General features: G+C 29.1%; 2 protein-coding genes across 52 annotated transcripts; both read left to right on the top strand.

Moving 5' to 3' along the window:
- The first annotated feature begins 216 nt into the window (after window positions 1-216).
- On the top strand, window positions 217-3390 carry LOC149885741 (uncharacterized). 50 transcript variants are annotated; one of them, XM_090092056.1, is made up of 18 exons: window positions 217-356; window positions 484-545; window positions 627-665; window positions 774-791; window positions 837-854; window positions 902-919; window positions 1094-1111; window positions 1221-1238; window positions 1284-1301; window positions 1349-1366; window positions 1541-1558; window positions 1665-1682; window positions 1834-1872; window positions 1956-1994; window positions 2078-2116; window positions 2681-2782; window positions 2996-3051; window positions 3145-3390. In XM_090092056.1, the coding sequence occupies exons 1-17, from the start codon at window positions 352-354 to the stop codon at window positions 3034-3036; spliced, it is 528 nt and encodes a 175-aa protein (XP_089948182.1). In that variant the 5' UTR covers window positions 217-351; the 3' UTR covers window positions 3037-3051; window positions 3145-3390. The 50 variants fall into 50 exon arrangements, 46 of the variants coding, with proteins under 46 accessions (XP_089948182.1, XP_089948183.1, XP_089948192.1 ...); XM_090092057.1 differs by lacking the exon at window positions 1541-1558 and adding an exon at window positions 1476-1493 and having other exon boundaries at window positions 3278-3390; XM_090092055.1 differs by having other exon boundaries at window positions 218-356; window positions 3278-3390.
- A 10445-nt stretch (window positions 3391-13835) lies between these two features.
- LOC145184502 (small ribosomal subunit protein uS8-like) lies at window positions 13836-15570 on the top strand. 2 transcript variants are annotated; one of them, XM_080060193.2, is made up of 5 exons: window positions 13836-13932; window positions 14308-14456; window positions 14906-14985; window positions 15172-15257; window positions 15459-15570. In XM_080060193.2, exons 2-5 carry the CDS (start codon window positions 14324-14326, stop codon window positions 15550-15552), a joined length of 393 nt encoding a protein of 130 aa, XP_079916319.2. In that variant the 5' UTR covers window positions 13836-13932; window positions 14308-14323; the 3' UTR covers window positions 15553-15570. The 2 variants fall into 2 exon arrangements, with proteins under 2 accessions (XP_079916319.2, XP_079916320.2); XM_080060194.2 differs by lacking the exon at window positions 13836-13932 and adding an exon at window positions 14182-14219.
- The last annotated feature ends 474 nt before the right edge of the window (window positions 15571-16044 follow it).

Raw genomic sequence — 16044 nt, 5'->3', positions numbered from 1 at the left:
GACATTTTAGTTTTACATTATAGTTTTTAAGATTTCTCTTTTTTTTTTAATGACTCTTAAAATATTAATCAAAAATAGATTTATGGCCTAAATTTTTTTTAATGTTTTAATCATCAAGCGTAAAAGAAACACCTTTTATAAATATTAACTTATTTCCCAAAACAAATATTTGGTATACAAAAGACTGGTTTAAAACCTGAAAACGTTATACGTTTTTTTAACTCTACCCCATGTTTAAATTTGTTTTGTAACTCAATGATGTCAATCAAACTTTTCCTTTATAAATTTGGTGTCGATTTCAAAACAGACATAAAGTTTTGAATAGAAGAAGAAAGATACCAAAGTTTGAAAATGAGGTATTAACTTTATTGCTTTATTTCTTGAAAATTCAACAACGGATTTTGTTAGGCTTGTTAAAGCGTGATGGTTTGTTACGAAAGTTTTGAATTTCATTAAGTTTTTTCGTTATTAACCCATTTTTAGTACCATGTGGATAACTTTGTTTCTATTGGCTACTTTATTGGTTGCAAGTTTTGCAAAGCCAGGTGACAATTATTTTTAAAATTTGAAACAAAAAACTATATTTTTAGAAAACATATATAAAGTAATGAATAAATTGTTTAAAGATCCTTTTTTTTCAATTTTAGTTACCACTGGTGAACCGGGTATGTTGTGATTATTGTGAAAAGTCTTTTTTTTTCAATTTCATGTAACACTGGTGTACCAGATATGTTGTAATTATTGTACAATTTCTTTTTTTTTTTTCAATTTAGTTACTACTGATGAATCAGGTATGTTGTGATTATTGTACAAATTCTTTTATTTTACAATTTTAGTTACCACTGGTGAATCAGGTATGTTGTGACAATTGTAAAAATTCTTTTTTTTTTTTCAATTTTAGTTACCACTGGTGAACCAGGTATGTTGTGATTATTGTGAAAATTCATTTTGTTTTTCAATTTTAGTTACCACTGGTGAACCAGGTATGTTGTGACAATTGTAAAAATTCTTTTTTTTTTTCAAATTTAGTTACCACTGGTGAACCAGGTATGTTGTGACTATTGTAAAAATTCTTTTTTTTTTTTAATTTTAGTTACCACTGGTGAGCCAGGTATGTTGTGATTATTGTGAAAATTCATTTTATTTTTCAATTTTAGTTACCGCTGGTGTACCAGTTATGTTGTAATTATTGTACAGTTTCTTTTTTTTTTCAATTTTAGCTACCACTGGTGAATCAGGTATGTTGTGATTATTGTACAAATTCTTTTATTTTACAATTTTAGTTACCACTGGTGAATCAGGTATGTTGTGACAATTGTAAAAATTCTTTTTTTTTTTTCAATTTTAGTTACCACTGGTGAACCAGGTATGTTGTGATTATTGTGAAAATTCATTTTGTTTTTCAATTTTAGTTACCACTGGTGAATCAGGTATGTTGTGATTATTGTACAAATTCTTTTATTTTACAATTTTAGTTACCGCTGGTGAACCAGGTATGTTGTGACTATTATAAAAATTATTATTTTTTTTTCAATTTTAGTTACCGCTGGTGAACCAGGTATGTTGTGATTATTGTGAAAATTCATTTTGTTTTTCAATTTTAGTTACCACTGTACCAGGTATGTTGTAATTATTGTACAATTTCTTTTTTTTTTCAATTTTAGTTACAACTGGTGTACCAGGTATGTTGTTATTGTTGTACAAATTTATTTATTTTTGATAAGATGGGAAAGAGCTACATTTTTATGAAGCTTCATTCAACTTCATTTAATTTTTAGTGTTTTTTGCAATATTTTTATAATTTACTTTTAACTTGATTTTTTTTCTCCTTAGAAACCCTTAGCACCAGAAGACATCACTCTTCACGACATGGTAACTAAATATTAATGATTGTATTTAAATTTTTTTACAATATTTTTATAATTTACTTTTAACTTGATTTTTTTTCTCTTCAGAAACCTCTAGCACTAGAAGACATCACTCTTCACAACATGGTAACTAAATATTAATGGTTGTATTTAAATTTTTTTGCAATATTTTTATAATTTACTTTTAACTTGATTTTTTTTCTCCTCAGAAACCTCCAGCACTAGAAGGCATCACTCTTCACGACATGGTAACTAAATATTAATGGTTATATTTAAATTTTTTTTAAAATTTATTTAACACTTTGAATAAATACCAAAATTTTTAAATTAGAACTGCAATAAGCTGAATCAGTTTAAGAGCCAGCAGTAAGTCTTGTTAGTTTAATAAGGTTTATATTCGAAAAAAGAAACACTTTTCTAAGAACACTTACTTGCATACATTAGACAGCGTTTAGCATCAGTGATTAAAAATATTAATGTTTTCTAAACCAGTGAATTATCACTGCTTAAGAAAATATTGTTTTTTAAAAAAAAATTTTGCGTGCTTTGCTTGTCTTCTGGAAAATTATTCACCCTAGCTCCTTTAGTAGTGAAGAGGTAAATTAAAAAATTCACACCTTTTAAAAGTTTTTAAAAGCAGAAACAATAAGAGTGCTCATATAACTTAATTATCTGCTTCGATTTGAGATGTTAGAATTTATTTCTGAGCATGCTCACGTCTTAAGGAGAAGATTTCCTTCGCCAGAGTAACAATGATGCTATTTTCGGTCTATTTTGTATAGAAATAAATGTCGAAAATTTTTTCCTTATAGACCGCACCTCTAGAACACCAAGAAAGTATACACACCACTCACGATCATTAGGAAAGTCTACACACCACTCACGATCGGAGCATTCGCGAAGATCCTCTCGAGGTTTGTAATTTTTTGAGTTAAATTTCATTCAGTTTCATTAATTTTCTGAAGGTTCTTAATTTGATATATTTTAATAATAGCTGCTAAATTTCTCCCTATTCTTTCCTCTTAAAAAAATTTTGTCAAATGCTCAACCTACGACCATTTAATCTTCTTTTCTTAACGTTTATAGTGTATCACTATAATTTGTGAATTTTTTAAATTTATTTATAGGAACTACAGCCTCTGCTGCTCCTGTTGTTACCAGTTTATAGAATGGCACGAAATTGGTACTCTTTTGAATTACTATACATACCTTTAACGCTTATTATAATTTTAATTTTTATTACTTTTAATGCTGATTTTATGGTTCTTTTTTGAAGTTTACGTAACCATACGTGGTCAACACATTCGATCGTATTCTGAGTTTTAGCGGAATCTAATGATGAAAACGCTTGATATAAATATCTTAATATTTATATTTTCTGAATTTGGTTACATTAAACTTCTTTTTAGTTTGTGGACCACTGAGACGGAGAGTGCTATGCCACGAAATTTTTTTTCATTTCACGTTTGGTATTAAAGCTTTTTATATTGAAATAAAGAAATTTTTTTATCACTTTAAGAAATGAGTCTTTTTTGTATGAAGAAAACAAATGCTCAGTGATCAAATGCATGTCACGGAAAATCCAGAAAATTTAATTAAGGACCGCCGTAAAAACAAAACTGGTAACTCGGCTCAGGGACGAGTACGATTTAAATTTACACAAACTTATCAACATCATCACTTTTTTACAATCAATATTTTCAGTTGCAAAGAAAAAAAAAAAAAAAAAAAAGGAGGATTCTAAATTCAGTGCGTGTATGCAAAAGAAAGCGGATTTTGGTTATAAAAGTTATCATGCTTTAGAATTGATAAAGTTATTTAATTTTAAATGTTTCAGTTTTGTTTATACACAAGTAAATTAAGCTAATTCTTTCGTCTCCGCATAAAAATAGATTCTGCAACTATTTATTTATTATGTCAAACAGTTTGTTTTTTTTTTGGAAGTCTAATAGGGTGGGTTTTTTGTTTTCTAAGTGGAGCTTTTATAAATTTCCCCCGTCTTTTGATATTTTATTGTTAACGCAACTTTTTACGCAAGAAAAAAGAAAAGACAAAGAAATTTTTTTTTCGGTGCCAAAAGTTTAACGAGATACTTTAAGGAAATATTTCATAAAATGTATGTGAATTGAAAATATTAAAACACGAATATCTTTGGAACCAAATAAGCTACAGAAGTGGTTGAAACCATTTTGAAAATAAAATATATTAAGAAATCTAATGCATTTGAAATAAAAAAGATTTTCATTGGCTATAAAAATTGCCTAAACTCCCTACTTTGATTTATAATTGCGTGATTTCAGGCTTGCAAAAATTTCAGGCTTGAAAAAAATTTGCTTCACAGCAGAAGCGCGAGTTAGATATCTAGTTAATATATATCATTGGTACTTACTTAGTACTTTCTCTCGTTCAATTTAAAAGGAGCTTGAATATTTTGTTTCAGTTTTAATAAACCTCTTTAGAAAAATTTCGAATCCTCCACAAACTATAAGTAAACAAGAAGACAAATCCTTTTGGCTAGCATACTGCACGAGTCGAAGTTTTTTATTTGTTATAAAAATTTATTAGTTGTGTTTTTGTTGTACTTTCTGGAACGGCTTGAGAAACTGAGAGATTTTACTTAAAGTATTAAAAAATTTAGTTTTATTTTTTAAGCAATAAATTAACTTAGAGTAATATTGACCCTTTGTAAGTATACCATTCCAACTACAAAAGACATTTTGAAAATGCCCAATATCTTTTAAAAAGTATATCTTCTGTGAGGAGGGTGAATTAAGTTAAAAACAACAACTAAAAAAAGACGTTCACACGAGATTTATTCAACCTGACATATAAATAAATGATAAAGCGGAAAGAAGGAAAGTTAAAAATCACTAGGACAATAAGTAAACACGAAGGCTCATCAACCTGCCACAAAAATAAATGGTGAACAATTATCGCAACCATAAACAACCAAAAACTATAAAAAGCCAAAAAAAAGTTTGAAGGATAATAGGAAAAGAAGAAGGAAAGAATGGAATAGAAAGTGAAAGAAGAAAAAGAAGGTGAAGGAAAAAAAGAAATATTAGTCAAAGAAGAATAACCAGAAATTTTTGCCGTTTCAAATCAAGAAGAAGAGATATTTATATAAAGGAGAATAAAAAGAGTATTATTTGTATTTTATAGATGTAATGATTAAAAGAGTAACCACTTTACACTAACATACGTTGAGATATATAGAATAAAAGAATATACTGAGGACGGTAAACACAACCTTAACCCTTCAAAGATTATTGCTCATTCTTAACCAAACTATCCCTAAACCCTTTCCTAACCAAGTAATCCCTTGACCCTCAACCTCGATCCCAACCTCCATATTACCCCTTCCACATAACCCTAGAACGCATGCCTACCTAAACCTTAGCAGCTAAATACATATCACTAACAACATTACTATTAAAACATTATTAAAAACGTCGCCTTCTCACTTCCAATGCTAAAGGTCTTGTTGTCGACCTTTAGCATTGGAAGTGAGAAGGCAACGTTTGTGGCAGTTGTTTGCTATTTTTTTTTTTTACCTTAATGTTACCTTAATTATTTTATTTTTAATTATGGAGAACCTGTTCACTTCTGCATTAAAGTAGCTATTTTATATATTATTTATTGGTTAGTCTTAAGTTATTAAAAATAGTAGTATTACTATAGGAGTCTTTAAAAATGTATAGCGGAATTTCCTTTAATTTTACTCTTGAAACTGTCACTTTTTTGACGTTTTTCTGAGTAAAAACTAAAGAACACGGTTAAAATTATCTTAACTGCCAGGGTTCTCTTTTCTTATGTGTTTGAGCAGCAACAGCATAGTCATTGCCCTCTTCCGATTAATAGAAGTCGTTCTCTACCAAAATTATAATTGATCTTTCGAAATACTTCAGTTTTCGAAAGATCAATTATAGTTCAAGTATAAAGAAACTCAAATGTTATCAAACTTTATTTACTTTCAAAGTAACATAGAATACTTGTGCGATATTAGGTATCTTGACCAATATTGACCAATAATGGCGCAATCATGTCAACCAATGTTAGTGGAATATTGGAATACCAATATTAAAGCGATATTGGAATGTCAATATTGGCGCGATAATGCTTATCTTGGCAAATATTGCGTAAGCTACCCAATATCGCGCCATATTGTTTGCTATTCGAGTATCTGTATTTGAAAAATATTGTGTGAAAATATTTGAGTTAAATATTTCAGAGTATCTATTAAGTATTATAAAAGACGAGAAAGACCAGTATCAAGTATTACCATTACATATCTTTTGATTAAGGAATTATCATATCGTTATTATTTACATCATGATTTTCCTGTTAAAACAAAACGTAGATCTAAAGTGTTAGTCATCAGCTTCCAATTATTCGAACCATTCGAGAAAATACATACCCCCTACCCCCCCCCCCCCACACACACACACACACACAACACAGACACTGAGGGTCCTAGCAACCCAACCATAAACAACCAAACTCCCGTAATAACAAAGGCTAACAAATACAACATCATTAAGACTTATCGTTGTTCTCAAACATTAAACAATGTAGCATTTTTTTACCTTGCTTTTTATCTTATTTTTTTACTTTTTCTATCTCATTTTATCTTACTAAACCAACCAAAATTTTGAAATCTGCAATAATTAAATTTGTCAAAAAAAAATATTAAAAAAAAAAGAATTTTATTAGTGTACTATATTAAACTGAAGTGCAACAGTGTAAATACACTTGTTTTTCGTTTCATATTAGCTATCTTTTTAACAAACATATCAAATAGCAATGGATTTTAATCGCGGTCTTTTTTAAACAACTTGACCGATTGAAATGTTTTTGGCAACTAAAACAGGGCTTAAAAATTTAAACTGGTCTATTAAAACAAGTCTAAAGACTAGAGTTCAAGGCTCAAATGCAAGAGTCAAAATTTCAAGACAATTCGATTTTTGTCTTAAAACTGAACATCAAATTTGAATTAACTTAAAGTTTCAAATTCTATTGTTGTATTCGGACCTTAACTCCGATGTAATAAACAAATTTAGTTTTCGCTTCAAATCCTTAGCAAACGCCTCTCGTGTTCCGATTCATTTATCTCATAGTTTTGAAATTTCCTTAAACTCTTCATTAACATTAAAAACAGTTTGTTTTTTTTTAAAGAAAAAACTATAGAATGGTCCTCACTTTTATATCTTAATTTTTCAAACGGGCTCACAGACACGCCGGTCTTCTCCGGAAAATTATCAATAACGAAATGATATTTAAATTCTAATTCTAATTCCCGAGCATGTTTAACTACGGTATTATTTTTTACATCTGAAATAAAAGTAGAAAAGGCAGTATACATAGATCTTCTTCCACTTTCCGAAAGAGAAAAAGAAGCAGTTCTATCTTAACTATTTTGTATTACAAAAATCAATTTTGTAATAAATGCAGCCAAGTTGAGTATTCTCAAGTGTTCTCGAATTGAAGTAAAGTTTCATCAATGAAATACACTTTTCTTAGAATCGTCAAGCAACCATAATTAGGATTTACTCAATTTGACAATAAAAGTAGCAAGTTTACGGTGATATTAGTAGCAAAATTGCATTTGTAATATGGTGTGAAATCCTACCACAGCTTTTTACAATGGAATGGGAATATAAAATAAGTTCTGGGTTATTTTGAATCTTTCAGATTTAAAAAACAGTTAGATATTCCATTTATTTAAATTCTGTTAAAAACCTCGTGGTTATTTTAAATTCTTTTGCTTTCCATTTTTACTTGGTCTTTTATTATAGGATTGGCTTTTTTGTATGACGACATTACAGTACCTGTTAGTAAATTATTGTATTTGTCTTCAGACAACATGTAAATGTTAGATGTTTTGTCAGCCTGAGTTAGTGTTTTTCCAGATGTGCATATATTCATAATGTCATCATTTAGTTTTGTCTGGAATAGAGGTGGTTGCAATGTCAATGCAGTTCGAGAACATACTGGAGCTCTCATCAATATTGATACAAGTAGGAGAAAACCAAATGGAGATTAGATGGTCACAATCAAGCATGTTTTCATTAGTTTTTTTTACATGTTCTCATTTATGCATTAGAAGTACATGATCTCATTTATGCATTAGAAGTAGGGGAACATGGGGCAAGATGACGAACGTTTTGAAAAGCACTTATATCTTATCCAATAACTTTTCCAATAAGTAAAATTTTATCAAAGAGTGGAAAAAAATTATTATGCGTCACATATGTATAAAAAAAAACCATATAAAAATTTAAAACAGCCTGGAAAAAACTCATTAACCAAACTTACCTCAAATTATCATCTTGCCCCGTATGCGGGGCAAGATGGCGGCTTTAAAAAAAGTAAATTCTATTATACCATTACCTTCTCAAATAACACGATATCATAAATTCTAGTTAATAAGACATGTAATACAAACGGTTATGTAATTTTTTCAACAATTAAACTATATATTTATATAGGGCTATACAAAAAAAAGTCTACTAGTCAGTTCATAGCAAATTCCAACACAACAATATAAAGCAAACGTCAAACAAAACATTTTAATGCATAATAAAGCAATGTAATAATGACTAAGCTACACAAAAGTTATTACAGTACAGGTTTATAATAAAACATGTACTTTGGCGAAAGGACAAACGAGTCATCTTGCCCCGTTCATCTTGCCCCGTTCATCTTGCTACTTAATCTTTAAAATGACTCAGAACTCTACATAAATAAGCTATCATAGCTTAATACTACTTGTATGGCTTCCAAATTGAACAAACTGAATGAGAAATTCTTGCTTACCTTTGGCTGGTGATGTAATGATGAAATAAATCAAATACAAGTGAACAAATTTTTTTTCCCTTAATATAGGAAAAACCTTTTTAATTATCTTTGATTCCGAAAATAATATTTATAAAAAAAAGCATAAGTAAATCTAGTAGATGTAATCTACTTCCCTCTTAGCTACAGTGAGATTTCATATTTAGTTGAGTTTTGAAGATAACAATATAATTTCATCTTGCCCCATTCGTCATCTTACCCCATGTTCCCCTACATGATCTCATTTATGCATTAGAAGTACATGATCTCATTTATGCATTAGAAGTACATGATTATAATGTTTCAACAAGGAAACCTATTGATTAAAAAGAAGGAAATGTTTTGCTTGATGTTACCATGGGTGCTTTTGACGGCGCGGAGGTTTGTGAACTTGTTGGTATTTTCCTACTTTTCCAACTATTGCAACATTATAACAAGATTGATTATGGATTATATCGAGACCACGGATTAGGCTGTATTTAAAAACACCAGTGGTCCGCAAATGGAAAGAATAAAAAAGCACTTGGTTCAAATATTCAAAGACAATGGCTAACATTAATGTAATATGAAAATTGACAATTATCTTGACGTTACTTTAAATCTCGGTGATTAAACTTTCCAGCGTTACATTAAACCTGAGAATGTTCTAAGTTTTATTCATGCTGAATATAACCGTCCACCAAACATTTTAAAGCAGATTCCGCACTCCATCGAGCAACGATTATCGGCCAATTCATCTAGCGAACACAACATCAGAAATTCTTGCTATATGTACGAAGAAGCCTTAAAAAAAATCAGGTTATAACCAAAAGCTGAAATACATTCCCAACTTACAACCTGTAAACAGCAAAAGCCAGGCCACAAAAAGTTGCATGCTATGCCTGCATGAGAAGTACATGATTATAATATTTCAACCATGAAACATATTGAATAAAAAGAGCAAAATGGTATCCAAATGCAGGCATAGAAAAAAATTTCTTCTTTCGCAATATGACACTGGCGAATAAGCCTAAACTCTTTCTTTCTTTCTCTCTTTCTTTCTTTCTTCCTTTCTTTCTTTCTTCCTTTCTTTCTTTCTTTCTTTTCTTTCTTAACGGTTTATTATTTTTGATTTGTATTTCATGGTTGATGATTGCCGTAAGGCTTGAAGCTCTAAGTATTGTGAGGAGGGAGAACTAAAACTAAAAATGATTAATCAATTCTTCACATAAATAAGTGATAACGCGTTAGAAGAAAAGTAAAATTACGACTGGGAAAAGACGTAAACGCGAAGACTCGTAAATGATAAGCGACAATAAGAAAAGTTAAAAACAACGATCAGAAAAGACGCACACAGGATGACTCGTCCACTCTTCATATAAATAAATTAAACAGCAAAAAGAATTAAGTTAAAAACAACAACTGAGAAAAGACGTAAACGCGAAGACTCGTAAACGATAAAGCGACAATTAGAAAAGTCAAAAACAGCGATTAGAAAAAACTTATACACGATGATTAACCGATCTATCATGTAAGTAAACGAAAGAATGGAAAGAAGGAAAGTTAAAAACAACTGAGAAAAGACGTAAACACGAAGACTCATCAACCTGGCATATAAATAAATGAAAAGATATCAACAACTGGAAAACAAGCAAAAACTATAAAAGGTCAAAAAAAAGAGAGTCTAATAGAGAGAGTTGGAAGAAGAGTTTTAAAAGGAGAATGAAGACGTAAACTTTAATGAGAAATTTTTAAGAAAGTTTTAAGAAGAATTTTAAAAAGAGAGAGAATTTTGTGATAAGAAAAGTACTTTGATAAACAAGCAGTTTAATAAGCAGTTAAATAAAAGAAGAAAAGAAGAAGATTTTAATATTGATTGTTGGAGATGAACCAAAAGATTTAATTAAAGAAGAGGTAATAAAAAGATGTGTTTGTAATTAAAAGAAGATAAAAAAAGAGGAGTAATTGATATAAAAGTATTGAACACTGCAAGAAGCGTAAGAGAATATTATTTGTATTATACAAAAGTTATGAATATAAGAGTGCTAACCATTATACACTAATAGAAAATTTGTTGAGTTTTATTATGATATAGAATATACCGAGGACGGCGAATATAAGTTTAGCCCTTTTAGATTAAACCTTGCCCATTCCTAACCAAACTATTCCGAAACCTCGCCCTTTCCTAACCAAGTACTCCCCACACCACTAACCTCGATCCCAACCTCCATACACCTAATCCACCAACCCTAAACCCTAACCTTCCACTTACCTTTACATTCATTAACTAAACAATAACAAACATTAAGTTAAATAAATAACTTAAAACATTAAAACACGCCGCCCTAACAATACCATACATAGTTTGAAAAAACAAAGTATGTAATATTTATCATATATGTATAAATATGATATACTTTGTTATATATATATATATATGGTTATTTCATGGAGGCGTTTTGGAACCTTTTATAAAAAATTTAAAATCCTATCTTAGTAATTTAGAATGGGAAAGTTTGTCTTTATAATGAATAAAAAAATCTGGATACTTTTTGTATTTATTAATCAAAAGTTTTTAAAAAAAAGGCGTGTTGAATAAATGCTTAAAAAAGGTTGCTTTATTTAGAGATATAATTATTATAATCATGTCTAATTAGATTTTAAAGTATATAATAAGTGTATTTTCAACCTATTTACTGAATCATAGTGCATTTATCGTACAAGACTTAATGGAGAAATTGACCAATCTTTAACTTATTACTAAAGTTTAAGAGGCCTGGCCGGAGCTGTTCTAAACTTCTCAAGAGTTTTGAACAGTGCTGACCAGACGTTTTGACTCAAGAGCTGCATTCAAATACTTCCGTGAGCCGAAAAACCTTATAAAACATTTCACTAATAAAATTTTTTTTAAATCTTTTTTTAAAGATATTTTGCCGTCAAAAATTTTTTACTTGTGCTGGCAACTAGTGACCAATTAAGTGCTGTAAAATACAACATAAAAGGAAATTTAGAATATGTAAATAAATAACTTTCTTACAAAACATTTTTATGTACAAGATTTATTCTGGTACTTAGTTTTTGTCTAAAAAAAAAACGTTTAAGCTTGTCTACAACTTCGAATCATTGTTGAGTATTTTATAAAACCCAATTCAATCACGCTGGATAAAAATCCGATTCCTTCTATTCGCACAAGAAAACCATGAGCTTTTTTTTTCAAAGAGAAACAAAATTAACGGAAACGAATTTTCCGATCATGAGAATTCCGATGAATGGATAAAAAAATATTTGAAATAAAAAGTTTTTTTTCTTAAAAAAATATTTACCAAATGCAATTCTATTTTATTGTATTTGAATTGAATTTTAGTTCTTGCTTTTAACTATGAAATACCAAGTAAGAATAATAAAAAAAACACTAAAAAATAAACACTTTTTCGATAAATATCCAAAAAATTCAAATCACTGAGTAAAACTGAGTTGATTAAAACTATTTCTAAGATCTGTTACTTCCCACATCAAGGGATGTGGCAAGTACAAGAAAAAAAATATTGAAGGATCAATCTGCACAAGTACATTTACAGCTACTTTTAGTTACAACTTGATGGCAGAAGCTACAGGTGACGCTGCATAAGTAAAACTGAATGTTGCTTTTGAAATTATCAATAATTCAAAAAACCCTCATAAGTTTTCAAGTTTTTCCTTCAAAAGTTAGAAAGGTTTGTTCTAACTCCGTTTTGGGGACAGCTTTCGGCTCTTTTTGAAGTGTTATTTACTTTGTTTTAACTTTAGCTTATCACAAAACTTATTATTTTAAAATGGATAAATCAAATACTAAAATTAGTTCACTCACAATAAAAATAAGATAAGAAAAATTAATGAAGAGAAAAGAATCATTTGGCAGAAAAAATTGCATTTGTTGAAAACAATATTAAATACTACTATTAAAAAAAAAAAAAAAAAAAAAAAAAAAAATTTTAAGGGAAATCCATGAAATTCAAATCACAGAAAAAATAAAATTGAATTGCTCCTATTCATTGTTAAGAATCAAATAAATTTATTTCTAATAAAAAGTCAAGTATTGCACAGCAGAAGCAAGTTTTGTTGTAGCATGGAACATTGCAAAATTAAAACTTTCTTACACTGATAAAGAATTTGTAAAGTAATGATTTCAGATTTCCTTTCAGTTTTATTTTTATCCTTTTTCTAGTTTAAATAAGCAGTAATTTAGTATACGAGAAATAACTAACTGAATCTTTCTTTTGGAAAACTCTTAACTATTCGCGAGGTTAGAATTATTTTGTTCTCCAAGTTAAAATGTTGGGAGAAAGTTTTTAATTTTTTCTTAAAGTAAAAATTATTTAGAATTTTAGCTTTAATTTTTTAAGAAATATTAACTTATGTTTTAAATAATTTATGTTTAAACAAATTATTTAGAAAAAAAATTGAAAAATAGAGCATATTTTAAAAGCAATCATTACTTAGTAAAATTAATAACTCATTTTCTCCCAACTTTTAAAATGTGAGATAGAACAAAATAATTCTAACCTCGCGTATTGTCAACACCAATTAGAAAGCTCACCGAATGAGATACTAGAGAAAGGCACTCTGAAACCTACCTTGTTGCATTTATTGGCTAACTAGGAGATTTTTGATGGCAACCATTTCGTAGACAGTGCAGGTTTTATTTTGTTCTATCTCCCATTTTAAACGTTAGGAGAAAATGAGTTATTAATTTTAGTAAGCAATGAATACTTTTAAAATACAGTTATTTTTAAAAATATTTTCTAAGTAACTTGTTTAAACATATATTATTTAAACTATATGTTATTACTTTTTGATGAACTGAAGCTAAAGCTTTAATTAACTTTTACTTTTAGAAAAATACTAAAATCTTCTCCCAACGTTTAAAATTGAAGATAGAATAAAATAATTCTAACCTCACGATATGTTATAGATATTTTAAAAATATTAACAAAATGTGAAAACAAGTTAACTATTACCAGAGTATTGAGGATTTTATAACTTTGTTATTGGTCCTCAGATTATAAAAAAGCTTAAAAATATTTATATGAAGATATTTTAATCGGAATTGGTTTTATTCCGCGAAATATATCAAGTAAGTTTAAATTAACTTGAAATAGTTTGCAGAATATAACCATGTACGATTTATTTTAACCAAATGAGATTTTTATTTAGCATAAAAGACATAAACTATTTAACTTTGTTCTTTTCTAAAGAGACATCAACGCTTGAGGTACAGTAGCCTACCCGTGGTTATATCTTACATAGCTATTAGTTACTCGTGTTTTAAACTGCTATTATGCCAACAGCTGCAGTATAATTATTTCTGCTTCATTATTTTATTTAACATAAATTTTGGTCGTACATTATCGGAAACTTCGAAGTATAATTAATAACCTTTAGAAACCAAACATAGTATTAGCAGGAATACTTAATTTCACTCAGCTGCGCTGTTCTTTTAGTATTCAATCAGCGTTCCCGAATACATAGAACTGAGAGGGAAGATAGCACTATAAAATGGTGAAAGACTTCACAGTTCTTGAAAATATGACGTTAAAAGTGACGATCAGCTTAACTTATAACGTATCATATTTTCGTTTTTTATCAGTTGACAAGTCACCATCATGGTTCGAATCAGTGTGTTAAATGATGCTCTTAAAAACATGGTAAATGCTGAGAGAAAAGGCAAACGACAAGTACTGATTAGACCTTCATCAAAAGTTGTTGTAAAATTCCTGACTGTAATGATGAAACATGGTGAGTTATTTCCTAGATGTTTTTACATTAAAAAATTCTCTATGATGAATCTAGCAATCTGACACCTCTGGTTCGAGGCTTTTTAGTCAATGAACAGAACATGCTAGTCTCTCTGAGGGAGTTAAATCTTGAGTTTTAAATTATGAAAGTGATGATGAAAACCATGTGTTATTCGCTAGATAATTTCTAAATCATCTATGTTGATATACACCTTGGCTGTCTGAGCTTTATTCCTTATAGGAAATTGTTAAAGGGATCTAATTTTGAATAATCCAATAAAATATTATTAAGGTTATTCACATAAATCTGATGATTTGCACTGGGTTATGATTAACATGATTCATACTGCATGTCTGATTATTGTGAACCATTTTTTAAAAGTGATGTAAAAATAAAGCTAAAAAAGTATTTGCTTAACATTGATCTGTATTTTTTTCATGCTACTATAGGATATATTGGTGAATTTGAAATAATAGATGATCACCGTGCAGGCAAAATTATTGTGAATTTAAATGGAAGAATTAATAAGGTTTGCATTATTTATATTATTTATTTCTAAATTAGTTTGCATTGATGATGAACTCAAGTATTAGACTAGAGTCGCTGAATTTGTTGTTGAGAAATGCTTGTTGTCTGACAATGCATGACTGAGTTTTGTTTGAGATTTTCTTTTTTGCTTTTTTTTTGTCTGTAAAAGTTTTTTGGCTAACTTTAGTGCGGTGTCATTTCACCACGCTTTGATGTTAAACTCAAAGATATTGAAAAATGGGCAAGTTATCTCATGCCTTCTCGTCAATTTGGGTATGTTTAATTTTTTTTTCTACAATAATATTGTTGTACTCTTATAACTATGATGAAATGGGTAAATGCCAGTTCTGCTTCTGATTACTGATGTGAAACTTACCCAACTATTCTGAGTCTAATATTGCAGTATTGCATCTTTATTTTGTTTTAATGTATACTTGTATTAAGTTCTAAATGAAAGTTTAAATTTTTTTCTAGCTATATTGTAATGACAACTTCAGTTGGAATTATGGATCATGAAGAAGCAAGGCGAAAAAATACTGGTGGCAAGATTTTGGGTTATTTTTATTAAAAAGTCACTGATCTTGTATTTACATTGTGCTTATTCTGTTTACTCCCTTACTTATCATTTATCCCTTAGTATGGTGTGAAGGTAAGTGTGATACCTTAGGGACCATATCTCTATCCCCCTTAGACCCTTTCTGGAGAGTTATGCACATAATGATTTGTCATTTACTATTTTAGTTTTCTTGTTTGCCTTAAGTTTGATCATGAACCCAAATATTTGTCAATATTCCTGAATTAATTTGATCAATGATATCTCTGAGCAAGATTTAGCAATATTTGTTCAAAAACTTTTTATCCATTTACAGTAACTCAGGTTTGAAGGGGTCATACCCAAAGAATCTTAGGCCGGGTTAATAAAAACTCCAACTTTTCTTAAGTTTTTATTCACATAAAATTGAACAAATACTGAGTAAATTGCTTACCTTTACGCGAATAGAAATATGAAAAATCTGCATAAGTTTTTATTCACGTAAAGCTGACCAACTACGGAGTAAAA

Source organism: Hydra viridissima, unplaced genomic scaffold, assembly GCF_058129835.1.
Source record: "Hydra viridissima isolate aposymbiotic clone 2 unplaced genomic scaffold, HvirCarnegie_v1 scaffold_7, whole genome shotgun sequence".
In the NCBI taxonomy this organism is placed as follows: Eukaryota; Metazoa; Cnidaria; class Hydrozoa; order Anthoathecata; family Hydridae; genus Hydra; species Hydra viridissima.
Note: the sequence above shows the minus strand (reverse complement) of the source record. Positions and strands in the feature narration are given on the sequence as shown.